Here is a 27,137-nt window from a genome sequence, read left to right on the forward strand (position 1 = left end):
TTGTAAACCATTTGTAAACCCTTTATAAAGGTAGTCTTATTTTAAAGTGGTACCAGCAAATGTTACCTTCCCATCTCTGCACACTGCAAAAAACACAATGTTAGCCCCTGAAATTATCTTGTTTCAAGGCAATAATTCTTATTTATTTCTCTGATAAGATTTTTTTGTCTTGTTAAGCATAAAAGCAAGTGTAAAATTATTTTGCTTATTTTAGGAATAGTGATCTTAATCAGTCCCACTTTGAATGTTCACCTCATTTTAAGTAATTTGAATCCACAAAAAGCTACCTGTAAAGTTATTCTGATTCTTGTGTCCAAATCTGTGATTTTTCTTTCTTGATTTAAGTCGTTCTTTAATCATTTTAAGACCTAGACAGAAAAAATAGCTAACCCATTTGCTTTTTTATTTTTGCTTAATATAATCGTTCACATCTCAATTAACATATATTTTGTCTAAGTTTTGCCAACAGATTTATTGTTTTTGCAGTGTAGAGGGTTAGCAGTATTGACCAATCTTTTTTGGGACTGTGAAACACAATATGCTTTTCTAAGGATATTGTGGACTCTGGAGTGTAAATAGACTTGTTTAACTGGGGTAAGTTGAGTACTGCAGATTTTGAGTAAAAATCCATGTACCAAATATTAAGAAAATTATTTTGTAACATGAAAATGTCTTTAAATATCGTAATATTGTAACATTTTTACCATATCGCCCACCCCTTCAGTTATCTTGCTTTGCAGAAAACAAAAGGACTGATTTGTATTTGACTCATCGTCCACGAAATGCCTAATTCCTTGTGAGAGATGCAACAGGTCCAGACTGCTCCCCAAATCTCAAGGCTAAACTCTCTTACTGTAAGTGGTGTTTTTCTGCTGTGCAGATACACTGTGGCCTGTCCCACCCTGTGCCACAGGAGAATTCTCCTTCCTAACCTCTCGCCCTCCCGTTCTCACTCATCTCTTTCTGTTTTTCTCCCCCCCCTCTCTTTCTGTGCTGCGCGTCTGTCTGTCATCCTGATTAGGGACGGCAAGGTCGCTCCACAAAGGAGAGAAGAAAAAGAAAACATCTACAAATGACACCACAGACCAGATCTGGCCTCTCTCAGTCACTCACTCACTCGTCTCACACTCCAACCAAATGGCTTCTTCACAGGACCAACTTCACATTACATCATTCAGTGATGTCTAAACTTTTTTAGGTGTGAGTTACTTAATTCCACTTCATTTTCAGCTGTTTAGTGTGAACTTTCCCACCTACAAAGGGTTGCTGTAAACCACTTTCCTCCTGAAAGTAAGGAGCAATTTGTTCTCAAGCTTTTATCCTCCTGAATGTCTTGGGGCCATTAAGGCACTAAGAATAAAGATGACTAGATATGTAATTGTTTCTGTCTATACGTGTCTGTGTGCATGTGTGATTAAGAGAGAGATGAGCATTATCACTGTATTGTTAATTTGGCATGGACGTGCAAATGCTTTAGAAACGTAATTCTTCCTTCAAACCCTCTACTGCTCAGACATTAGGCAGAGAGAGAGAGAGAGAGAGAGAGAGAGAGAAGAAAGAGGCAGAATGAAGGAAATGGAAACAGAACGATGAAGAAGGCCTCCTACCTCCGCCCATTCTTTTCTTATTCCATTTCACCTCCCTCAGTCTCCAGCACTCACGTTTCCAGCGTTGAATCATTTCTGTAAGCTGTTTTTTGCATGTCAGCAATACTGACAAGGGCATTACCAGTACCAGACCAAAGCACATACTATTATTTCAGATTACAAATACATATCACAAGGTATTGTTGTTTGGCTAATTAAGAATAGCAGGTCATTAGAGCATTTGGACTAAAGCGTGCTAGTGAAAAAGCAGCAGTCTGACTGACTCTTTCAACCCTACTGTGGTGTGACAGATTTCTTTTGTTTTTGCTTTTTTGTCATACTGATATTTTTTCAGATTATCTAATAAACGTTATTATCAGACAAAGACAACCTGAGTAAATATATATATTTAAAAAAACACTTTTTTATGATAATTTTATTTATCAAAGTTAAAAAACTATCAGGGCGTCTGTGAGCTGATGTACCAAAGACGCTGCGCTTTCCTCCGAGCGTGCTGGCTGCTCAGCAATGCTGCATCAGCAGCAGCTCGAAAAGAAGCGGTGGCTGACTTCACATGTACCGGAGGAAGCATGTGTTAGTCTTCACCCTCCTGGAGTGTTGGGGCACTACTAGTGATAGGGGGAGTCCTAATGAGTGGGAAACAATACTTTATTCATATTCAGATCAAACACAGATCATTCACAACATTAAAACCAGCTCCATATGGACATTTCACTGGTTCTTAGGTTTCTGCATTCCTTGTTGCTGGTTTTAATTTTACACTAACAACATTAATCCTAGAATATTTTATTAACCATTTGATTAATTGAAATAACTATGCTTTTTTTTAAGCAAATGGAAATGGTGTAAAAAAGACTGTTAAATAGCGTTTATTCATTATGGATCATTACAAATACTTTACTTTAAAAGTACCAAGTAGTCATGCAACAAGAAAAAAGGATGCATCAATAATTGTTTTATAATCGTATTGCAGTCAGATAAAGGCAATAATTCCCACTTTTTATGCCCCAGGATACAGTAATGGAAAGGTACAAAAAAAAGTCCTGCACCCCGATCTTTGGAAAGACCTTCGGAAAGTTTGGAATGAGTTTAGTACAGTGGGAAAAAGCAAGTCGAAAAAAGTTGACTGATTTCACTGATTATTTTAAAGGAAGTTACAGTTTGTTCTACCTAGTGTTGTATAGTTAATACAGCCTGTGGTGTGTAAACATTAGCATGCTAGATTTTTTTCCACACACACACACACCCTACAACTGTCCAATGGCACAGATACACCGTCCTCATCTGGTCTGCTGTGTGGGTTAAGATGTAAAAAGGTCAGAATGTTGCTTAAAGGTTTTAAATACAAACAAGTAGTGAGTGATGTGGGTCCATTTTGAATCACTCTGCACCTCAGTGCGACTCGCTTATTAGCATGCTTGTTTGCGTTTTAGGAAAATGGATACTAGAGGTAGTTAGGCTGTAATTCACTAAAATAAAGCATAAGCATGTTAGATTAACTGGTTAACAGAAAAAAGATAGTTAGCACTTTGTTAGCAACTTCCCTCAAGTTCATTGTTGTATGTTTATCATCAGTGTGAATATAAAATATGTAGCTTAAGGGAAAAAAGGAATTTTCAGTAGTTTTTATCTTATTTAGATTAAAGATCAAACAAAAATGAAAAACAAAATTTTGGGTAATTTTCCTGCTTTTTAATTTGAGAAATCTAATGGGAATTTCAAATTGATAAGCATTACACACCATAACACCCCTACCCCCAGGTTATCATTGTTATAAATACTAGATGAGAACAACACGTCATACATGCATTGTACACTTTACAGTCAGTAACGTAACATAAAAAGATTTTACTATATACTCTATATATCTCTAGAAAGGTATGCTTTTGGTTCCTGGTTGGAAAAGCAATAAATATAAATTCCTACAACTCTACATAACTCTAATGTATCTGCTACAAGCTAAACAGTAACTACTGCTGAACATAGGGTGTGCTCACCAACTTTCACTTAGCATTTGTTAGCTTCTTAATGTGTGCAGCTAAAGCAATTAGACAGCACTGCTGAATGCTGCCTCTCGTTTTCTGGTCTATATTCTGTATTTTCTGTCACTGGTCTGTATTAGAGCCCTCATTAGAGCAGAGTGAACAAGTCAACAGAGCTAACTGCAAGTTCAGTGATACATTAAAACCAGACATAGTGTACAACATGTACTGCTGGGTCAATATGTATTTGGACAGGGACACATTTTGTCTCTACACCACATGAGTGCATTTACAATCAAACGATCAAGACTGTAAAGAATTTAATTCAAGAGGTTTTCTAAAAAAACAAAAAGCTGCATTTTTCACACAGCCCCTTCATTGTTACATGTTTAAAAGTAATTGGACATCTGAACAGCATGTTTTTTTTTTTTTGTTTCATGACAAATTCCATGTATTGAATTTGCATTTGGTAGTTGTTTACTGGAGCTTCCAATATGAGGTCTAATGAGGTGTCAGTGCAGGTGGAGGATGCCATCTTTAGAGATTTAATGAGATAGCACAAACTTCTTTGAGTAGCCAAAACAACAGTTTGGTACATCCTTAAAATAAAGGAATGCACTGGGTAGTTAGAAACACTAAGACAACAGAGGGCAATTAAAGTATATTATTGCAGATTGTGTTACTTGGTGAAGGAATATAAAGCGACTTTATTGATCATGAAGGGTTACCTCAGGAGTCTGAAAATGCCCACACCTGTTTAACTTGTTAGTGAGGTTGAACACTAGCCTCATGGTAAGGTGCCCATGGCAAGGAAACATGAGGTATCGAACTTGTTGTAAGGCCTAATAGTGTGTGCCAGATGGATGGGACAGTCTGTTTCTGAAGTTGTGTGAGCATTTAACTTGTCATATGCATACCAGGAAAAAAAAATCATTAAAGACATTACCACCAACAGTGGACAGCAAGCGCACTGGGGTTAAATTATTGTGACCGGTGAAGTCTAGCTAGAACTGTCCATGCAAACAGACTCTGGCTGAAATAACATCCTCAATCAATGCAAGAGGACTCCCATTCAAATCCCACATATTGTCTTTTTTAATAAACTACTTGTGCGCTGTCAAAGTTCTCAGTGCTTTGTTTTGAATGTCATTCTACCAATGCAATGCAGAGCTACTTTGAGCTTGTTTATGGTGTAAAATGGCGATTTCTTTGCTTGGGCAAGTCTATGCCACTATGCTCTGCATTGGAAACTTGTTGAGCATCAGCTAAAACCGCTGTATTTTGGAATGCTGGGGTGAACAGGGGTGGGCCATTTGACAAAAGTTCATTTTACACCAGATTTCTCTTTTAAGCACGGAGCACAAACAAATCTAAAGTTATTAAAAATTACAGATGAAAACTTCATAGATTTAAATCATTAATAATTTTGTGTGCATTACATTTTCTGAGGCCATCTGGTATGTACCACACATCCCACACGTTTTTAAGAACCACTGGAGTGGCTGACAAACTGCACATGATGATAATAACATGATGTACCCTATCTTCATATAATAAGGTGGCAGCATGGAGCGGGTAGGTGGGCCTCAAAGAGAGTGGTCAGTGAGTGGAAATACGGAGAATGTGTAATACTGTAATTGTTAAAAGCGTGACTCGCTGTTTACACGCGTGGATTTACATTCGAGCTGCTGCTGTTGCGTGTTTTCGTGTTTCAGACCCTCTGACTGCTAATGACCTCCTCTCCACTTTCCCACACTACTGCGTGTATCAGTGTGTGTGTAAGAGAAATGATTATGTGCTTGCGTGCGTGTATGCGCGTGGGTCAACGATGGAGCGTCACATCTCGCAATCATCCACGCGCGGCGGCGTTGGCGGTCTCCACGGGCAACGGCGCGAGCTGCAATGACGCCAGCAGCAGGAGTAGCAGCAGCAGCAGCCGAGCAAATGGAGCAAATGGCGAGTGGGCGTGACCCCCTCCCTCCCCCCGCCGCTCGCTCTCTCTACCCTCCCTGCCCGCGCTCCGCGTGGGCGGCCCCGTGTGGTCGGGAGAACGAAACACGACACTGCTCCGACACAGAGAGAGAGGGAGGAGGAGGAGAAGAGAGAGAGGAGGGGGGCGACGGGGAAAGAGAGTGGCACAGAGTGAGTGAGTGGAAAAAAATTCAGTGAAGAGAAGGAGAGAAAAAAAAACTGTGCCCCAGACTGTTTTTTTTTCCTCCCTCTCTCTCTTTTTCTTCAGACATGGTCTCTCGCTCTGTGTTGTTTTGACTGTGAGAATAATAATAATATGACGTGGACGTGTTGAATATGCAACACTGCAGGGCGACTAAACTAATGAGCTAGGTTAACTTAGTTAATTTACCGAGCCCAGGCAGCGGCAGCACGTCGCTCAGCTCTAACTCTAGCTCTACCCAGCCCTCGTCCATCGGCACGACGCGCCTCTCAGATTCTCTCCGGCTCTTTGAAGACCGCTAAAGTGAGCCGCTCTCGGACCGAGGCGGCGTTTTTCACCGGGCTGGAGCCGCCGAGAGCCGTAGCCTCGACGCGAGTCAGAGAGGGGAACGGTAGGGGGCCGAGCGGAGCGAGTGAGCAGAGCGAGTGAGAGAGAGTGTGGAAAAGCCAGGAGCGGAGTGAAAGTAGAAAAGTTTAGCGAGGAGTTTGTGCGGCTTAAGCACGGCAAGAGGAACAACGACGGAGAAGAGAGATTCACAACTCAACTGACTGTCCGACTGGCTTCAAATTAGAAAGCGAGCTAACGAAATAGCTACGCTACTACTACTACTATCGACATGAAGACCCCGGGGGACTCGGGTAAGTTTACAGCTAACAACAATGAATAAGCCACTAGCTAGCGGGCTGCCTAGCTTACCTATGGTTAGCTAAGCTAGTAGTTAGCTGGCTAAACTTTTTTTCACAACGAAGTTAGCTAAAAGCTATGAAGTGAAATAAGATGGCTAGTTAACTAGCTAACCCTAGCTAAGTAGCTAACTAGTTATTACTCGACCCAAGTTTTGATTGATTTGCTGCTTGATTTTAATGTTGTGAAGGTGGTTAGCTAGCTACAGAGTTTAGCTAGCTGACTGGCTAGCTTACTAGGTAGACAGCTAGCTAACGTAGCTAGCTTTAAGCTCGCGACAGTATCTAGTTAGCTATTTAATACCACAACATACAACTTGAGCTATGATTTTAGTATGTTCTTAGCTAGGTAACCGCTAACTAGTTAACTATAAAGTTGGCTAGCTTAGATAACCTAGCTTTACTAACTAGCTAAACTGTGGTAAGTCCTCAATAGTCTGTTTAAAAGTTTAAAACTAAATATATAACTAAAGTTCAAGTGAGAGAGGAGAAAAAAAACAGTTTGCCCGAGACAAGTCAGGAAAAGCATGAGATAAATCAGCTTGCTAATGTTACCAAACAGGCGTCAGTTTTCAGGAGTTTGGACTCTATTAAAGTTAGCTTTACGCTAATAAACTAACTATTTTGTGGTGCTTTAATCGCTATGCTTCGTTTGTAAGTTAGCTACCTGGTCATAGTTTACCAAGCAGTTAATTAACATGACTGTTTTAGCTAGTGAACTGTAACAACACACCGTCGTGTTACAGCTAAGTTACACTTTTTGCTATCGGACCAGAGTGGAGTGCACACGGCTTGCTTTAAAATGGGTCCGGCGGCGGAGTTGTTCACAGGGGCGCCCAAGTTTGGCTGCTCGCTAAAGCTAGCGTTTTAGCTAACTCCAGCTAGTAACGTAACTTTCGGCCCCTTCGCTTCTTCGTTCTCTCCAGTGGACTAACTAAATAGCTAACGCTAGCTAGGTTAGCTAACAGGAGCGAGATCGCTTTCAGTTAATTAGCTAACTAACTTTTATTAAGTTATTCGCATTAGCTTACTAGTTTTCCACATAACAGAATCAAGCACAGGCTGAGGACAAATGTTGAGGAATGAACGCGTGGTGTTTGTAACCGGCAATTGTGAGCCATTTATGGCATCCACCATTTGCTGGTGTTCCTGCCAGCCATTTGGCTGGAGAAAGTTGTAGTTAGCTAGCTACTGCAGAACAAGATCATACTGCAGGAAAGATCATAACTCAAAAACGCGTCTTTGTTTGGTTTGCTGGGTGAGTATGGTGTCTAATGATGACCCAGCAACATTGCGTTAGACGTCATGCTTCAGGATTAGATTTAGATACATTTTTGCTTTTGTAAACACTGGGAATATGTCCCCACATTTTCACGGAGGAGCAGTATCGGCAGTATGAACTCTCTTGTTGAGCTAACGAACAGTTAACCTAAGCTAGCACTGCTGTCCCGAATCAGAAATGTGATCTTGGAGTAACGTTAGATGGCTGCTGGTAGAAGCTCCCAGGTTCTCTGTGTGCAGTTGAGTTCTGTTGGGATAAAGTCGAGTTTATACAAAGCTTAGTTTTGTTGATGTGCAGTGGTACACTGGTGGAGGTATATTTTTTAGTTATGGTCAATTTTTCTTAGTTAAAAATGTATTAGTGGTGTTTTTGGGCTAGGATGAGTTTTTTTTAGAGAGGATTTGCAGTAGTAACTCTAGTAAGCTCTGACACTGTTTCTTCCTCAGATTAGCTAGTGGTTTTCACAGTGTGTGATTTTACAGGCTTTCACACACAACCACTAACACACAATGCCAACTAGCTGATGTTAAAAGTTTGTGTTCTGGCTCTCTGTTAGCCTGAAGCTCTGATTTTTTTCTGATTTTGATGTGTTTTTCTAGTTTAACTTGTGATGAATATACTCTAAGAGGGATTTTTTCGAGTAAGACATAACCTACATGCTTGGGTTTGTAATTAATGGCGCTCAGTAGAGTTCACCTGTGCCTCTTCCGTGTGTGTGTGTGTGTGTGTGTGTGCTGAAGTCTGAGCATTGTGTCCTGAGGTATGCGCTCTGTGGAATTAGAGGGAGGGAATTAAAAGAAGTGTTCAAAGCTCGGATGGATACAGTTCCTGCTCAGGGGAAGTTTGGAGATGTGGGCTGGCTGTTGCTTTATGAGGAGCCTGTTGCTCTTCTTGGATGGTTAAAAAAAGCGCTCCGCAGACAGTGAAGTCATGTTCTTATGCTTTAAACCAATAGCTGATTTCTTCCATTCCCCACCTCCCCCTCATCTGGTGGTCCATAACCCTGCCATGAAGTAACCCCTTTTATAGGGTGGTAGGAGGGCTCCGTTTGGTGCGTCGTGGCTGTTTCAGTGTAGGTGAGCAGAGGTGGGCACAACAGCTCGAGTCTGCCCCGGCGGTAAACAGTGGCTGTAGCTGTAACGCAAACGCAGCCATGCGACATAAATGCAGTCATTACTGTCTAGTTAAAGTATTAAATTAAATGTGAGTGGGTAAATAAAATGCATTACAAGTATAGGAACATATAAAAGTAGCTGTACACAGTTGTAAAATCTGAAGAATCTCAAACATCCAATCCTGTCGTATCTATAAAAACGAATGAATGATCTATGGGGAATTTGAACAGAACATGTACATATATTAGCTATATATTAAAATATATGTCAAATATTATTTTAGTGGGCCTAAAATAATATCACAATATTTCATGATGATACTCTTGGCGATATGACAAAACACTGAATTAAAAAAATATTTCAAGAATACACTACTGCAACAAAATGATAATTAAAGTTTATCATTGTATATGATATATGACACACCCCTTACTGAGATATTTAAAAAAAAATACAACACTTTTATCCAGAATGTCATGATACTAATAATGCACTCCAAATATCTCCATATATCCAGGATTATAGTTAAACAAATGATACTGGACAGATATAATATGTTTCTAGTAGATATGTAATAGGAAATAAGAACAATGTGAATTTTTCCTCTTGCTAAAAAACAGGAAAAAAGTAGTACCCTGATGTGATAATTAGGGATGGGTGATGTGGCACAATATTTCAGGGTATAACATCATTCACAATATTCAGAAATGTAGGTGATATTATAGCGTTCAATACGATATGTAACACCCCTGATAACAATTATGAACTTGTTACTTTAACAGCCCACCTCTGTTCTCCTCCAGCAAATACAGTGCTTTTAGCTGATGCTCTCAACAGGCTTACAATGCTAATGATAGATGCATACCATTTTTAAAGCTGTCTGTGGACTTCCATAGTTCTCAGTGTTTCATTTTATATGTCAGGGCCATCAGAATTCCACAATGCAGCGTGGAGCTACTTTGAGTTTGTTAATTGTGTAAAAAATACCCATTTCTTGGCATGGGCAAGGATATGCCCCTACCACTAGCATTTTAAGCCCTTTGGGAGCATTTGCTAAAAGTTCTGTATTTGGGAATGCTGGGGTGGAGCAGAGGTATGCTATTCTACAAAAGTTTGTTCTTGTTACCATGTTTCACTACACCCCAAGTCCATTTGCCACTGGAGTTCTCTGTTGTTGTTTTTTTATGTTATACAAATCACAAATTGCAGAAAAAAAAAAAAAAACGATTTGGGGAAGCAGACATGAATTAAACTGTTAAAATAGTTTTACAGCTCTGTCAGCCAAGTCCCTGCCCAAGCCTCCCAAGAGCAGGGACTCTTAAACCTCTCTTCCTGCAAATTCTTGCATGGGTACCCAAGGGGTTAATTACACCAGGAGTAAAACACTAAAACAGCTATTTTACTACCACCCTGCTACTGTTCTGAGAGTCACTCGCACAGAACTCCACAGCCTTATTTCCTCCACTGGCCTGTATGATAATATATTAGATTTTGGGGTTGGCTTGGAGCTCAGCTGGATGTCTGCTTCAGCCAGTTTTAATCAAGTGGAAAATACACTTTTGTTAATATGTAAGAACTTATTAGTAAACCTGGAATAGTATATGATTTGTCTGTTAGGTTTTGGAAGAAGTAGCCATGGACTCAGCAATATTTAGAAGCCCACTTGGTCCTTCTCAGCTCTTTACCAGTTTTTAAACGTAATATCCGCCCATCTGTCTCGCAGGCTGAGGGTGTCCCAGTTTGATATTTTTTTCCACTTGCTTTACTCATTATATCAACAATCCTCCACATGTGAGGCAGCACATCTGGAAACGGGCACGTTGTTGTCTCTTCCAGCATGTGAAGTGAAAGGACACATATGGGCAATTAGCCAGCATTTAGGAAAGGCAGCCGTGGGTGCTGTTAGCTTCAAAGGGAGGCTCTGGCTGCACAGAACTGGGTGGAGGTGTTAGTGGGCTATTCAGCGTTGCAGGTATGATTCAGTGTTCTGCTGACAAAAAAAAAAAGCCTCAAGTGTTTTGTGACACAGGTATGGCAGGCCGTACGGGAAACCTTAAAATGGCCCTTTGCTAGTTGTCAAAGTTTAAAAAATGTGTTAACTTGGAGTTCACATTCTAGTTGTGTGAGTATGGTTGGCTGTTATCGGAAATTCAGTTGAAATGAATTCATGTTGAATTTTAGATTTAAATGAAAGTTTTATTACATTTACACAACAAAATTTGTATCTGCGAAGTGGCAGCTTTACAGTATTTTCCTCTGTTTTTTTATTTTTATTCCTGCAAGCAGATTTTATTTCAAGTAATTTGAAAATGGAGATACAAGATACAAAGATACAAGATGTGTAATGGTGGTGTTTGTAAATCTGACAGTTGTATCAAATCTTATCTTTTATTAAATACCAAACATTAATATTTTTTTTAAAGACACCATGATCAGCTGTTCATTCACTGACATTGTGTGTAAAATGCAGTGAGATCCATAGCCCATTCAAATGATCTTTTAGATCTTTTTTGGGGGTGTGGAGGATGGGGGTAGGGGGTTGCTGAATTTTCATTGACTTTAAGATTTTATCTGGGCAGCCCTAATGACCTCTTGGCACCTCAACAAGACATCACAACCATTGCATGACAATACATTTTGATAACATCTTGACTGTTGTCACTACTTCTAGTAGATATTATATCTTAGTATATATTCTAAAGTATTTTTTACAATAGTTAAATAATTCGCAAACCAACAAAAAGTCTGTACTCTGTGTTTTGTTTTTATCGCCTTTCTAAATGTGACCTCAGTTTTGCTGGTGCATTTTGCCTATTACTTTTTTTTTTTTACAAGCTCAAAAGTATTTCAATGCCTAAAAATGCCTTTGATGCAGCAACATGTTATTTTTGCCATGTCTCCCACTCTTACGTGTGTGTGATGTTTTAAAGTCTTCTTGCATTCTTGTGAAATTCCATTTCCTACAGTGCCTCCAGCAAAGTGCACTAAAATGTGCTGAAAGGAAGACTTAGCATGCTGACAGTATGAGAGTTATCAGTTACCTGTTTGTCTAACATAATTCCATAACTGCAGAGCCACCCAGGTAGCTGGTAATGCTTTTTATTGGCCCATGTACTGCATAAGGCTAGGTGAATTGGCTGTGTTCCCTGTTTGACCCATAGTGATGCACAGGAAGCAGGTTTTTCCTGGAAACGACAGTGAGATGAGAGATCGGTGACAAACACAACACACGGTGACGCTCAGGTAATGTGAGCTAACCAAAACCACATGCCAGAGTGTACTGCTGACATGATGTGAGTCGAGAGAGAGAGAGAGAGACACACACACACACACACACACACACACACACACACACACAAACGCGTTGCCTGAAATGTTCTCACCGTATGGAGGTGTAACGAGAATATCAGTCAACCGGAACCAAACTGTAGGGGTTTATGCGGCTGATAAGAACTCAGGACTGCTATCTCTGAGCACCTCTTGGCACGAGTTTCCCTCTGAAACTCGACACACTGATGCTGTCCTTTTCTTTTTGCCCTCTTTTTCTCATTTTTGTACTATGTTGTTTTGAACAGTTGTTAATGCTATTCACTTATAAAGTTAGGACTACCCAATCATGTATAATATACTATAAAATGTTTAATAATGCTAAAACTTCACACACTTGGTCCCTTATCCAGGTTTAATTCTTCACATTATGATGAAACGTGTGGTTTAGTGTTCTACAAGTACAGACGATATCCACAGTTTTCTTGAAAAGCCATACGTAAGCAAATTATACTGCAGCAATAGGCAATAAGATCAGTGCGTTTTGTCATTCCATTTTGTGTTTGCCCATTTATTAGGGGTTGTGTTTTTGTATTGTAAGTGCTACCATGGCTGCGTTTGTAGGTTGTGTGCGCATGTTAGAGTGTAATAATTGAAAAGCTTCAGTCAGAATGGCAATATTGTGCAATATTGGCACTCCTATAATACCTCTCAGCCAGTCACGATGTGGAATCGGAAGTAACTGCAATAATGCAATAATGATGATGCTAAATAATTCTACTACTAATTCTACTTAATTGGTGCTAATTTGTCATATTGCATCGTCTTATTTAGGGTGGAAGCAGATTGATTGCCTATAAGTGTGATGTATTTTTGTTTTTCTAATTCCAGGTTGGTCACATGTTTTAGTTCCTGATTGTAATCTTGAATTTAGTCTACGTTTGATTAACCTAGAACAGGGCTCTGAATTTCAAAGGCCTTGCTTTGTCTATGCTGGCTGGCATAGCTGATTTGTGAGCTGAGCTGAATGTACAGGTTCCTCTGCCTGCTCTGGCTGAAGGATCGAGGTTTCTCTGGCTGTGGTTTCTGCGTGACCGAGACTGCTGGAGTGTTGTGTCTACTGCAAGCCACGGTTTGGTGGGAACTCTGAGGTTTAGTCGAGGTTGCGTCTGTCAGTGCTCGCCCTATGTGTCTGTGGCTTTAGCTTTCCCTTTGGGGTGGGTGTGTGTGTGTGTCTGTGCCTGTGTGTGGCTATACAGAAGGGTGTGTGGGTGTGTGTATGAGAGAGAGAGCACAAGTTGTGTACTTTGTGACATTTTCAAAAGCATCTCCTCAGAGTCTGTGCCCAGACTGAGGGTGAGACGGGAGTAAGTTGCTGTCTGTGAAGTCTTGGAGAGGGCTTGTAAATTTGTCTGGTTTTGACATGGTTGAGAAGAGAGACGACTCGGCGCGAGTCTGGTTGCTTAAAAGGAGAAATTTTAATATGAGGTGGCAAGAAGTTGTAGACTAATGAGCTTTATGTGAAGCTATTCATCATAGCAGTATGTATGAACCTGTATAAGATGTGAGGTAATAGGTGAGTTTAGGAGAGGCCTGATGGTAGGTCGCAGATGGATGGAGAATTCCATTTCTGAAGTTGTGGAGGCAGTTAACATTCTTTGATCCACAGTGTCGTGTGTTTATTGGAAAAATGTCACAGAAGACATTACCACTTTTACCACATTGGACACCACATTAGACAGCGCAGTGGGTGGCAATGATCATTACCGGCAGTGTCTGGCTAGAATCTGTCCATGCGAAAATACTTCAGAAACATTACATGCCCTTTATTTATATCCCACAAGTCAGTACAGCATTCTTTGAATTCCATGGGCCCTGGCAAACGTAATAGGATATTGGGTCCTACTGCTACGTCCTGACATCCACACGTACATTGGCTTTTTATCCTTGACTTTGGGGCTGCAACGATTAGTTGATTAGATTTAAATTTGTTGTACAAATTTCATTGTCGACTAATCATTCATTCGTGACAATACCGCATTACACAAAGTGCTGGGGACAGAAAAACAATAGGAGATGGGGTAATTGCTCAGTTGCACAGTTTACACTCAACTTGTCACCAAAAGTGCTTAACACACAGCAGATTACAAATTTACTCACTTAGTAACAGAACTTTACATGTTTAAAGCTGATGTCCGTAAGTTTTGGGATTTGGAAGAATGCGGATTGGGGACATGCGGAAGAATAACTCTAAACTGGGCCTCAGGGTTTCCGATTCCAGGTTATGTTCAGTCAGAGAGAGAGAGAGAGACCTTTCACATCACGGAGCTCTCTCTATCATTCTAACGCCAATCTGATGTTATCCCTGGTTTTAGTGCGGGCTCTGTTGTGTTCCATTTTGTCTTCGGAGCTTGCTTCACTCCTTCATTTCTTTGATTTACTATGGGTGAATGAGCTACTGAGGTCTGAGATTCCCCGTCTGAAGTCACCATTGCTCCACCAGCCGCTCATGTTCAGTAAAACTGAGCCGGCTCTTCTTTCTGAGGCTGTACATGTGACGTAAGTACATAAAGATGTGTGGCGTGGCCAGAAGAACTACCGCGAAAAGTGACACGACACCCAAGTTTTTAGAATAAATATGTTGGACTTAGCAGGGATGGTTGTTTCAGTACACAGTATTTTGTCCCTTCTCCACTCAGAAATGCTTCTGCTTTTAGTTTAGAAACAAAATAATACGGACTGCGACTTTAAACATTTAGACGTTAAATTGGCTTTTAAGTCTCATGTTCAGCTTTAAAGTTTCTATAGTTTTTGGAGATGGAAGACATGGCAGACTAGTCGAAAAGAATAATCATCAGATTAGTGGACTACCAAAATGAACATTAGTTGCAGCCTTTCTTGACATTGGTTTGATTGGTTTGTAGGCGGGCTTTTGTTTTGGACTGTTCTATGTTTTCAGTTCGGCAAGCTGCCTTTCCAGGTGTTGTGCCGAATTCTGCCCCAAAACTTGCTGGAATCCAACTTTTTTCAAATGGTGTGTGTAATAGACATCACTATTTTTTTTCTATTTTTGTTTTATGATTAATGATTGGCTGAATATCTTGAAAACTATCCAAAAAAAAGATGGTATGGTACAGTTATTCTCTGGACTGTTGTTCTCTGTGGTTTACACAAGCTTTTTGGTGGTCAGAGTGAACAAGGTAGGTGTTTAAAAGCCCCCTTACTGCAGCTTATCCTCCTCATCTTTCTTAATTTTCTTTGAAACTTTCTTCATTTTCTTTCTTCTCCTGTGGTGTAAACCATGTCCTCAACTGAACGAACTGAAATCATTTGGAGGATTGAAATTTGGTGACACCCAGCATCTTATTGTCACAATTAAAATGTTTAGTCACCCTGGCATGCTGTTGCAACCATAATTCGGTTGTAATGAACACAAAGAGTCTGGGTTTGTATGGGTTAGTGTGCAACACACACACATACGCTCTCACACACAGTTTATTAGGGGGCCCAGACCCCCCACATTCCACTTTAATGGCTGGTGTCTGCATTGCATTACACACACACACACACACACACACACACACACACACACACACACACACTCTTATGTAGATGGAAGCACTTACTTTCCTAATTCTCACACTCGTGCTCAATCTCCTTCTCTTGAGTTGCCATCTTTGTGGTGACGCCACTTTGACTCGCTCGCTCTTTTATTTTTACTCAGCCAATTTATTTTTGCAGGCGAATCTGATGTTCGCGCAGCAGGGCTTGGATTGATGGGCCTTGTTTATGGTGTTTGAGGCATTAGCAAGAAGGCTGCCCACAGTATGTTTTGTCTTAAGGGTGCATTTCAAACCACGCAGGTACACTAAGGCTCCTCCTGATCTGACTCACTGACGTGAGGTTTCAGTGTGAAGGTGAGAGTGCTCTCAGAACTCATCAGTGGATTTCCGATTCTGTGTAGGCCACTACGCATTGCGGTGGAACTTTCAGCCACTCTCACAGAGCAGTGGAAATAGCAGCTATTAAAAGATGAGTTTGTTATTGAAGAGCTGCAGATGTTCAGTGGGTCATCAACACTGTGAGGTCCCTAGGTGATTTCCAGCCCTATTGTATTTCAGTAATTTGACGTGGGACAAGGCTTGGTGCTACGACGTTCGTTTGTGTAAATATGTATATATGGTTGATTTGACCTCGTTCCGATATGGTTGAAAGCTGGGGCTGCTCTGAATGACATGTGGCCATGCATACTTTTTCAGAGGCCTGGTGTCTGTGTGCTAACGGAAAGCTCGTAAATGAAAGGACCATTTACTGTTAAGGGAGAGGGATTGGCTGGCGTCTCTGCCTGTGGTGGGAGAGAAAACTGGGAGCGACCGTGGAGACAGCGTTCTAATCCCACAGCTGGAGCCAGTGCATGTGTCGTCAGCCGCTCTGTCTGTGTGCGCGCGCCTGGAGCAAAATGAAAGTAAAGATGGAGTCTTGAGACCTAACCACAACATAGAACTTGAAAAGAAGCAATCTATCGCCTTCTCTCCTTCTCACATGTTCTCTTCCTTCGTTCTCTCAGTCTTTTTCCACTTAGTCTGCCTCTGCATCCTTCCATTCTCATTTTTACTTGCCATTATTTCTTTCATTGCATTTTGATTTTTGCTTACTTTAAAACCTAGTTTGTGACTTTGTGGAATGTAAAAGTAGTGGCATTTTAAGAACTTTTATGTACAGTTTATAAAGTAAAGTGGAAAGGGAATTATGAATGGTGTGAATGTATTGGCCTTCGCTTGGAGTTAAATTTGGATGCCTGTTAAATAGTTATAGATCCCCCCCCCCCCCCCCCCCTTTAACCTTTTCTTAAAGAGTGTCCGACTTCTCACCTCTTTCTTGACTTCCGGTATTTTCCTGCCGTATATCCTGTGGGCAGGATTTACTGGATTTGGAGCTCTCTTTTTTGTAGTGCATCAGTTAAGTTAAATTCTCAGTTCAGAAACTGATTACATAGAAAGCTCTTATCCCTGTCTGTATTGTTCATGGTAGTCCAATGACTGTTAAGGTAGATTTTACAGGTGCGATTCTTTCACTGGTGTAGCTAATCTCATATAGCTGCCTTAGCTGTACTGCTCTATCTGTGTCCTTCATGATAAGTTCAAACTTCCTATGGACTCACTTAAAGTATTATAGAATAAAAAAGGAGAAAACAAGCTCTGCTTAAAAAGAGGTCTGCCACCATGTGCCTTTTTTTCTCCCCTTCTTTTAATAAAGTCAAAGTGTTTTTTATTGTCATTTCAGCTATATACAGAGTACACAGTGAAACGAAACAACGTTCCTCCAAGGACCATGGTGCACATAAACACAGTGTAGACAGAACAATAGTGCAACAGTACAAAATTGACAATACAATACAATACAATACAACACCATACAGACAAAGAATAATAAATAACAAGACAGTGTGCAAATTTTGCAGTGTGCAAAAAGGACCAGGTGAGGTAGTAATTACTCTATTACACAGTGTGCAATATAGTCCAGTGAGGTAGTAGGGTTTTTAGTGCTTTCCATTTTCTGGGGTAAGTGGGGTAAGAGTGTGTGTGCATGTACAGAAAAAACATCAGTTCAGTCTCTGCAGTTAAGGAGTCTGATGGCTTGGGGGTAGAAGCTGTTGCAGCCTGTTGTCTTCCCGAAGGCAGGAGGGAGAACAGTTCGTGTGAGGGATGAGTGGGGTCATTCACAATGCTGGTTGCTTTGCGGATGCTGCGGGTGGTGTAAATGTCCGTGATGGAGGGGAGAGAGACACCGATGATCCTCTCAGCTGTCCTCACAATACGCTGGAGGGTCTTGCGGTCAGAGACGGTGCAGGTCCCAAACCAGGCAGTGATGCAGCTGCTCAGGATGCTCTCAATGGTCCCTCTATAGAAGAGTGTGAGGATGGGTGGAGGGAGACGGGCCTTTCTCAGCTTCCGGAGGAAGTAGAGACGCTGCTGGGCTTTCTTGGCTGTAGAGATGGTGTTCAGGGTCCAGGTGAGGTTATCTGCTAAGTGGACACCAAGGAACTTGGTGCTCTTAACAATCTCCACAGAGGACCCGTCGATGTTGAGTGGAGAGTGGGTGTGTTGTGCTCTCCTGAAGTCAACAACCATTTCCTTTGTCTTGTCCACATTCAGGTGAAGGTTGTTGACTGTACACCAGTCTGTCAGCCGCTGCACCTCCTCTCTGTATGCTGACTCGTCGCCTTTGGTGATGAGACCCAGCACGGTTGTATCATCGGCGAACTTGATAAAGCTGTTAGAACTGTGTTTTGCAGCACAGTCATGAGTCAGCAGGGTGAACAGCAGAGGACTCAGGACACTGCCCTGGGGGGCCCCCGTGTTCAGTGTGATGGTGCTGGAGGTGCTGCCCCCGAACCGGACTGACTGGGGTCAGAAAGTCCAGGATCCAGTTGCAGAGGGGGGTGTTGAGGCCGAGCGAGCTTAGCTTCCTGGTGAGGTTCTGTGGGATGATGGTGTTGAATGCTGAACTGAAGTCTATAAACAGCATTCTGACGTAAGTGTCCTTCTTCTCCAGGTGGGTGAGGGAGAGATGAAGGGTGGTGGTGATGGCATCGTCCGTGGAGCGATTGGGACAATAAGCAAACTGCAGGGGGTCCAGTGAAGAGGGCAGTTGTGTCTTGATGTTCCTCATGACTAGCCTCTCGAAGCACTTCATGATTATGGGTGTAAGTGCAACGGGACGGTAGTCATTGAGGCAGGACACTGTGGACTTCTTCGGCACGGGGACGATGGTGGTGGACTTGAGGCACGTTGGGACAGTGGCGCTGCACAGGGAGATGTTGAAGATGTCCGTGAGAACATCTGTCAGCTGGTCTGCGCACTCCCTGAGCACTCTGCCGGGGATGTTGTCTGGTCCTGCAGCTTTTCGTGGGTTGACTCTGCGCAGAGTGTTCCTCACATCCACTGCAGTCAGGCACAACACCTGCTCGTCCGGCTTGTAAGGACAGTATATTAAGGAAGCAGGGGAAGACGGCTGAATTAAGTGTCTATTTGTGGTGAAGATGTGGTGATCACTTTGGGGGAGGTGGGGGGTTTTGCAGGGTGGGATGTCTGGGCTGTTTTTCAGACTTTCAGTCTCCTCTCACCCACACTGTCTGTGAAGCACTTACCTCAGCCCATGTTTTTAATGCAACCATCAGCCAGTCTAGGTGAATGTCCTTGGCCCAGATAACTGTCTCCTGGCCCCCCTCGGGGTTTGATGGGGGTCTGTTGCTGGTGGTGTGGATCACAGCAGGACGCCGGTATCTGAAGGGACGTTGTGGGCTGCTGAATAGGCTCAGGATAAGGAACAGCAGGAATCAGACCATCCAGCCTCTTGTTTTTGCGTTGAGTTCTCACTTTTAATTAAAAGTTCAGTGAGGCATGTGTAGTGTAAAGGTGTACTGGTTTAAATATTGTGGCACCTCCACTCGTATTACATTAGGATGATTATGTGCAGTATGTGATCCTGTTTGTTATGCTGATTTAAACATTTTACTGTGTGTTTTTGCTTATATTGTAATATCCCAGTTCAGAAAGTTTTGTCCTTTACCAAACTAAACTCATTGATAATGTTTTGTTAGATGTTTTTTAGTTTTTAAAAATATAATATGTCTTCATACAACTAAATTGGTGGTAGAAGTAAGTTTACATTTACGGCATTTAGCTGAAAGTCTTATTCAGAGCAATTTATTAGGTTGTTCCTATTGCAGAGGTGGCCCAGTGTAGTGTTGGGAGTCTTGCCCAAGGACTCCTATTGGTGTATTGCAGCATAGATACACAGACAAGGAATTAAACCCCAATCTCCCACATGATGTGATTGCTCACTGCTAGGCAGTGGTGTTATCCACTGCGCCACACTATCCATGGTGAACCAAAATCTCATGACTTAGACATTTTTTTTCTTCTTCTTTTTTCTTCATCTGTTGCCTCAGGGCTATATTATGCAGTTAGACCACTTTTCTTAAGGCAGTCATGTTAAAGCAGTGGTTCTACACTCTTTAACATGACTATTCATATGAATCAGGTATGATTGCACAGGGATGGAGTCTGAAACCAGGCTTGAGAACCACTATGTTAAAGTTATAAGAGCCTCAAACAAATAATCATTTTAAATGATCTTTTAAAAATATTTTTATTTCCAAAAGCACAGTCACAAAGCCATGGAGGGTTAACTGGATAAAATGGCTCAGCAGAAATCAAATGTTTCTGGGTGGAATCATGGAAGCAAAGCCATAAACTCGTAGGTTATTTTAACATTACAGGCAAGAACATAAGTCCGAGCCCACAACAGGGAGGGAAATGTAGTCAGATTGCTACATTCAGTCCGGGCTGAAAAAGTGAGGTCAGTAACACCGGCCAAGACAGTAGATTATATGTGGACCATGTTTATTGCTCGCAAAACCACTTTGGCAGTCTTCATTACTACAGTAAGTGTTGCTGTTTTGAGCTGGTCTGGAGACACGCTCTGTCCATCCTGTGTATAATCTGACATAGGCAGGGCAGTGATGGTTTAAATTAGACTCAGAATATGGTTATAGTGCCAAGAAAAGGGAGTAAAAAAAAAAAAAAAAAGCTCTGTTTGACCTCAACCAAGTTCAACCTGGCTGTCCTCCACCTGCCCTTTGACAGACATTCTGCAACCACGTTTGCTCATATACAGTGCTGTTGACTTTATTCTCACATATTGATCCACAAGTTCCACATAAGGATACAATCTGCATTACTGTTCAGTTTATTTGTCCTCGCCTCTTCCTTGGCCTGCAGAAATCGTGATGATATCCAATTGATTAGAAGAGTTGTCGTGATCAGCCCCGTTTCAATCTTAATATATCTTATTAAAGTTTTTGCAGGTCTGCTCCTAGAGGAATTTGTTGTTGTGGAATGAGAAGATGAGTGGGTTAGTTGGCATGAACTAATTTCTATCAGAAGATAAGGCAGGATGAACATTTCGCTCTGATGAGATACTAATAGCATTACGCTTTATTGTGGAGCTGTGCCATGCAGCAACATCCATCAATTCTAATGGCTTTTGCTCAGTAGCACAATCGAGGGCTCTCTATGTACAACAGGATATCTGTGAAGATCAGCTGGAAAAGCTAATGATCAGAGTTTTTCAGATGTTTAGCTTGAGTTGATAGTGTATCACTAAACTTTTATACTTTTATTTGATTGAAAATTGCATATATATAGTATATATAGTAATACAAGTACAGCTAGCTGGTGTTGGCTCTCATAGAACCATGTTTTTTTTTTTTGGGGGGGGGGGGGGGGGGGGTTCTGTTGCATTTCAGAATTAAATACACTGACTTGCCAAAAATCATGAGAGAGCAGTAAATAAATTGATCCTGTAAAATGTTTTCAGTAGATAGCTTGGAAACATTTTTACCTTTTTATAAATTGAACAGCCCAGCGCAGTGGGTTGTAATGATTATGACCTGCAGCATCTGGCTAGGATTGTCTATACAAACAGACAAGTGACTCTGGCAGAAATCACATCCACATTAAAAATTAATGATTGTTTCGGTTGAAGACTGATGATTTGATGGTTATTTTTTGGATTAGTTAATTAGTCAACGATTATTTCTTCCATTTTCTCCACCTCAAAAAATGATAAAAACAGATGAACATGTATGTGTAATCTGTTGTGTTTGGGCACTTTTGGAAGGACAGACTTAGTTGAGTGTAAACTGTGTGAGTGAGCCATTTACCCATCTCTCATTGCTTTTTCGTCCACAGCAATTTGTGTAATGTTGTATCGTTACAAATGTAATGATTGGTCAACAACAAAATAGTCGACAAATTTAAATAATCAACATTGCACTCCTAGAAGAAAAGTGCTGGTGGACATGTACCGTTAGATCTTAAACAGCACTAATATTGCACTTCTTAATGCTATTGCTTACAATTGTACTTACTTCTTATTTTATGGTTTAGACATTTAAGCAGATTAGAGTATGTTGTGCATTGGGTATCTAGTTGGGTGTTTGTATGACTTTTGTATTTTGCAGCATCTAAGCTTGAGTTATATTTTGGATTCTAGTTTACACAAATTAGCTAGGGATATTTCCATCATTAGCAGTTCAGATCTTTAGTGTGTCACTCTGATCTGGATATATAAATGTAAATGTAATTGTTGGATCCTGGGATCAGAGGTGCAAAATGTCCCAAGACATATATCTCCTTTGGAGTGTTTTCCTTGAGTATATTTGGACCACACAGGGTGTTCAGACGTTTCGCTTGAATGTTGGTGGGTGCTGTTAATGAACATGTCTAGTGTGTTGCGGACCTGCGCGGGCCTGTTAGTGGAGTTGTTTGGCAGGCTGCAGTCGCAGGCTGCTCCTCATGCTCGGCAGTCCTCACATAGCAGGAAAATTGGCCCAGAAACGCACCCTGCCTGACCATCTATGGTTGATTTAATCATAGCTCTGCGAGGAACTCCCCTGTGACGCGTCTGGTTTCTGTCTGGGCAGAGTTGGCTGTCGCACCGTGGCGTCCCGGACATCTGGAGTACCGTCTCCGCCATAGCTTGCCGGTAACTGGAGTTTTTGTTTCGCTGGTGCTGACATGAAGATTGTAGATCTGAAAATAACTGCTCCTAGATGTTTAGTTTAGTGTTTAGTGGAGCTACAGTTGTGAGAGTAGTCGGCATGGCGTAGACTCACTCCTTAGCGACCGTGTTTTAGACGCGAGACACTCTTCTTCTGCGTCTTCTTGGGTGGGTAATACACACCGAATCTTGTGGTGTGACACACACACTCTGAATCGACCTGCTGTGGATACCAGGGATCTCGTGTACTAATACTTGTGTGGCATTCCTACTAGAATGTTGAGTGCGCTCAGAGCTGAAATAAATCCTGATGTATCAATCACTCTCTTAGCACATTGCAATCAACTTCATATTGAGCACACATTCACAAACACAACACTCTGCCTTGTCCTCTTCCTCAGTTACTTCGATTATAACATGCTAATTAGTATAACTAGGCAGTGGAATACTCTTTATTAGGAAAATGATGAAGAAAAGCAACTTTACTGATTGCAAATTGAAGGTTTTGCTGTCGAAGTTTGAAGCCAGCTCACACTGCATGCGTACCATGCTCAAGTCCAAGTGAACCATGCTCTGGCCCACCTCTTCAAGCAGCACGGTTCTGAGCGATCACACTAGTGAAACGAGCCGTGCTTTGGGAGGTAACTGCCTGGCACTGCACAAATTGCCTAGTGTGAGTACACCCTAAGTGTCGCCAACTGACAAACACATTTATAAATGTTGGTACACCTGAAGTGAATTCTCACATTTTAATCACTTTTAGTACATCTGATCGTGAGCGTTAAATATGGCCTACACTGTGTTTTTGTACCTACGCAATTTTAGTACATAAGGCCCCAGGTTACTCTCAAGCATCCTCCTTCTACTCTATTGCCTCGGATCTTTCACACAAGGGTTAAAATGCTCCTGAACAGCTTCACCAGTGCTCGAGATCAAGCACATTTAGATCAGGCAACACATGGTCAGTGTTGTGACTAGGATTTAGCTTGGCTTGCCAGAGAGTTCTGCACACCTAACTTTTGTGCTGCCAGCCAGTGTAGTCTACCGCTACGAAAACACAAACAGATCCCAGTGCACTTTTTTTTCTTTTTTTTTTTTTTCAGCACTGCTGCCTAGACCTTTTTCTTAAAACAAGACCACCAGTCTTTCCTGAGCTTAGTGGTGATGTTTTTAAATGGTGAGCTTCAACTTGTTTGTTCTATGGATGAGATGCTTCAACATAAGAACACATGCAGATTATGTTTTATACTTGAGATTCTTCAAAGTACCACATTTAGCTTTGAGGACAGATTTGCACACACTTGGTATTTTTTAGTTTCATTGTCTTCATGAGGTAGAGTCACCTGGAATAGTTTTCTCAGTGTTTTAAAGGAGTTTCAGGAGGTGCTGAACAGTAGTAGTAGTAGTAGTAGTAGTAGTAGTTGCTGCTTTTCCTTTAGGCTGTGAAGCTCCAGTTCATCCCAAACCACCTCAAATCACCAAACTCAATTGATCAGGTTTAGGTCAGGAGATTGTGGACAACAAAACCTTCTTTGTTGCAGTTGACAACATAGTTCATATTTGTCCCTTAATTATTTTCATGTCTTTTAATATTAGTTTAATCTAATTTTAGTCTAAAGAGTATAAACAATAAAAAAAACACTCCTCTAAGCGTAAACAAACTGCTGTGAGGTTTTATTTCCCAATTAATCACTTGTTTGCAGTCTAGAGTAAAAGTATAATTGCCTCAAGAGCAGATAATAACAAATGAAATAAAATCCATTACTCTAGTAAAGATGCAATAAAGCAAATGTAATTAAATCATTTCCATTTTTCTGGTGACTTTACTTTAATTTGGCCTCTAAAATAAAGAGATGAATAAACAAAGAGAAACATTAAATGAAAAGTTGTGTCCAACCTTTTGGCTGGTTCTGTACTTGGAAATATTACATAATTCTATATAGTTTACTAATTCGCCTAATCGATTTATTCCAGCTCAAGCACATTCCAGTCACTCCCTTGGTTCCCAGTGTTCCTTTAAGATTTTAGTTTAGGAAGATGAAATAAGTCATATATTTAAAATCCATCCTAAACTCTACTGTCATGCTCATATTACCCCATCCCTTCACCATTCCATAGTCTCAGACTGGTAACTCTGGCACTGTTATTGGAAACTGGAGTCTCACCCACAGCATATCTGCATGCTTGCTCCAGTTGGCACCATGGTGGGCTCTTGAGCACAGCAAGATCAGTCATGAGGGCACTCTCGTGTGTGTTCGTGTTCGTGTGTGTGTGTCTGTGTGTGTGTTCGTACACCAGGCTGTTAGGGCTGCAACCCTGGATCTCAGCTGTTGAGCTTGGCGAAGCTAGACACGACTGCACTGTGAACACACACACACACCCCACACACACACACACACACACACAGTGTTATGTAAGAGTGTAGTGTACAGATCATGTGAGGGCTCAAGGTTGGCATTGTGCACCTGCAGCTGACTGCCCGGTTCTTTGATCTTCTCCTCTCAACTTGCGTTTATCCTCTCCTGCTTCACTTGTTCTTTAGCCTTCCTCCCTCTCCTGTTCCCCGGAGTTTGCCTTTGTTTGGGTGCTTACGCTTTAACTCTTCTCTTTCTCTCTCTCTCTCTTTCGCTCCCTGTTCTTTAATTTCTTTTTCTTCTTTTTCTATTTGATTCCTATTTCTACAGTCTACTTGTGTTTCGATGTTTGTTTGTCAGAGACTCAGAGCTGATGATTTATTAATGCTGCTGTCACAAGTGTCATGACCGTGTCTTCCATTTAGTGTCTATAGATTTATTAAGCTGGGCCTGTATCAGCTTTAGATTAGTGAAATTAAACCTGCTGTTAAAGCGATAAACTCATATTGATTGAACGGAAGGAATATAGATACTGTATTCATGATTCTGTATTCTTCTGACCTTTGAATAGAGAGACGTGAAGGTCACAATTTATCAGTGTATTATTACTCTTGTAATACTGGCGTATCTTTTTATAGTTTAATGATTTTATTAGTGCAAAATAGACTGTGTTCAGTAGAGGTAGAACCGTAAACAGAAGTCATGGTTTGGTTTGGACAAGGACTGCACAATCTATCATTTCATCATCGCCAACACAGTGTGTGCATACGCAATAGTCTTATTGTACGACATCCATAATACACACAAAGTTCTTATTTATGTCAGTCAGATCATAACTTCCAAATGTAATGTACTTCAATACACAGAGTAAAATCTTATAGATATCATTCTTATCTTGATATTTCACCCCAATGACTTTTGTAGAAGTTTGGCAAGTATTGCAATATAGGTATTGCAGAACAACAACGTATCACAATGTTTTTTTTTTTTTGTCCCACAATATTATGCAGCTCTACCTAATTTAACCTCATAGCTTAATAAGAGTACAGTACAACAGGAGGTAAAAAACAAACAAAAAACTAATACTCAGACAAACCCAGGCTTTATTTACATTTAATCCAACATTTTATGCTGTGTTCGAGTGCTTAACGGAAGGTTTTATATACCAGGCTTTTAACTAGCAAATGCTAATTTAGTACAGTGGTGTTTGTCAGAAGATCTGCCTACTGAACATGGAGACTTGGCAGAATATTTAGCAAAATGAATTCATATCACTCACTAAGTGTTGAAGTTTAGTAGCAAAAAGATATGATTCAAAACTGAATTTTACAATTTACAAAAAACCCTGAAAGTTTGCTGTAAACTTGTTTAACATTTGACAGTCCAGAGTTTGCCCACTTCACACCAGTATGCTGCAAAATCAGTCACTTGAATGCACCATTACAGTTTAAGATTTCCAGATGGCATACACTAGTCAAATTAGCATATATACCGTAGTAGTAAATAACATGTATATGCTATGTGACTGCATACACCAGGCTTTCTTTTAAAGTCAAACTGTGCTGGATGTTAATCTACACAGGTTTCTCTCCTAAAAAACATTTATTTAGGAGAGTTTTCTATGAAGTTTTCTACGAGTTTTCTATGAAGTTTTCCAGTGCTAAGGCTGAGTGCAGCAGCATTAACCGCTAACTCTGCCCAATAGCGCTAAACTGAGTAATGCTAAGGGCTCTGGTAACCGAGGGCTCTATCAACTAGCGGTTTGTCCCACATAGCTTGTTTTAACACGGCCAACATGAAGAGTACAGTTCAATAAACTTGCATCTGAACGGCGAAAGAGCTAGCACTAAGATTAGCTGCCGTAGTGCTGGAGAAACTATGCTGAAAAATCATCCTGCTCCTTAATTCTGGACTGGTAAAATTCATACATGGAGCGCACCAGATTATAAGTTACAAGTGTCGATTTTGGGGAACATTTAAAGGCTTTTAAGTGCACCTTATAGCCAAAAAATACAGTAGTCAGAACAATAATAGAAAGATAAGTCGAATACCTAAATAATCTTCAGTTGCAGCCCTAATGCTTTTTTAAGCATATTGCGATTACC

General features: G+C 41.0%; 1 protein-coding gene and 1 long non-coding RNA gene across 2 annotated transcripts in view; both read left to right on the plus strand.

The window, feature by feature from the left end:
- The first annotated feature begins 411 nt into the window (after window positions 1–411).
- Window positions 412–1,378, plus strand: LOC111195566 (uncharacterized). The gene is made up of 2 exons (XR_007438318.1): window positions 412–854; window positions 1,022–1,378. It is a non-coding gene; the product is annotated as an uncharacterized LOC111195566 (long non-coding RNA).
- Window positions 1,379–5,654: 4,276 nt separating this feature from the next.
- The window catches only part of erf (Ets2 repressor factor), a 53,004-nt gene continuing 31,521 nt past the window's right edge, over window positions 5,655–27,137 (plus strand). Inside the window, exon 1 of the mRNA XM_007253096.4 lies at window positions 5,655–6,400. Within this exon, the coding sequence (XP_007253158.3) occupies window positions 6,379–6,400 (22 nt within the window). The 5' untranslated portion in view covers window positions 5,655–6,378. The remainder of the gene's footprint in view (window positions 6,401–27,137) is intronic.

Source organism: Astyanax mexicanus, chromosome 3, assembly GCF_023375975.1.
Source record: "Astyanax mexicanus isolate ESR-SI-001 chromosome 3, AstMex3_surface, whole genome shotgun sequence".
Lineage (NCBI taxonomy): Eukaryota > Metazoa > Chordata > Actinopteri > Characiformes > Acestrorhamphidae > Astyanax > Astyanax mexicanus.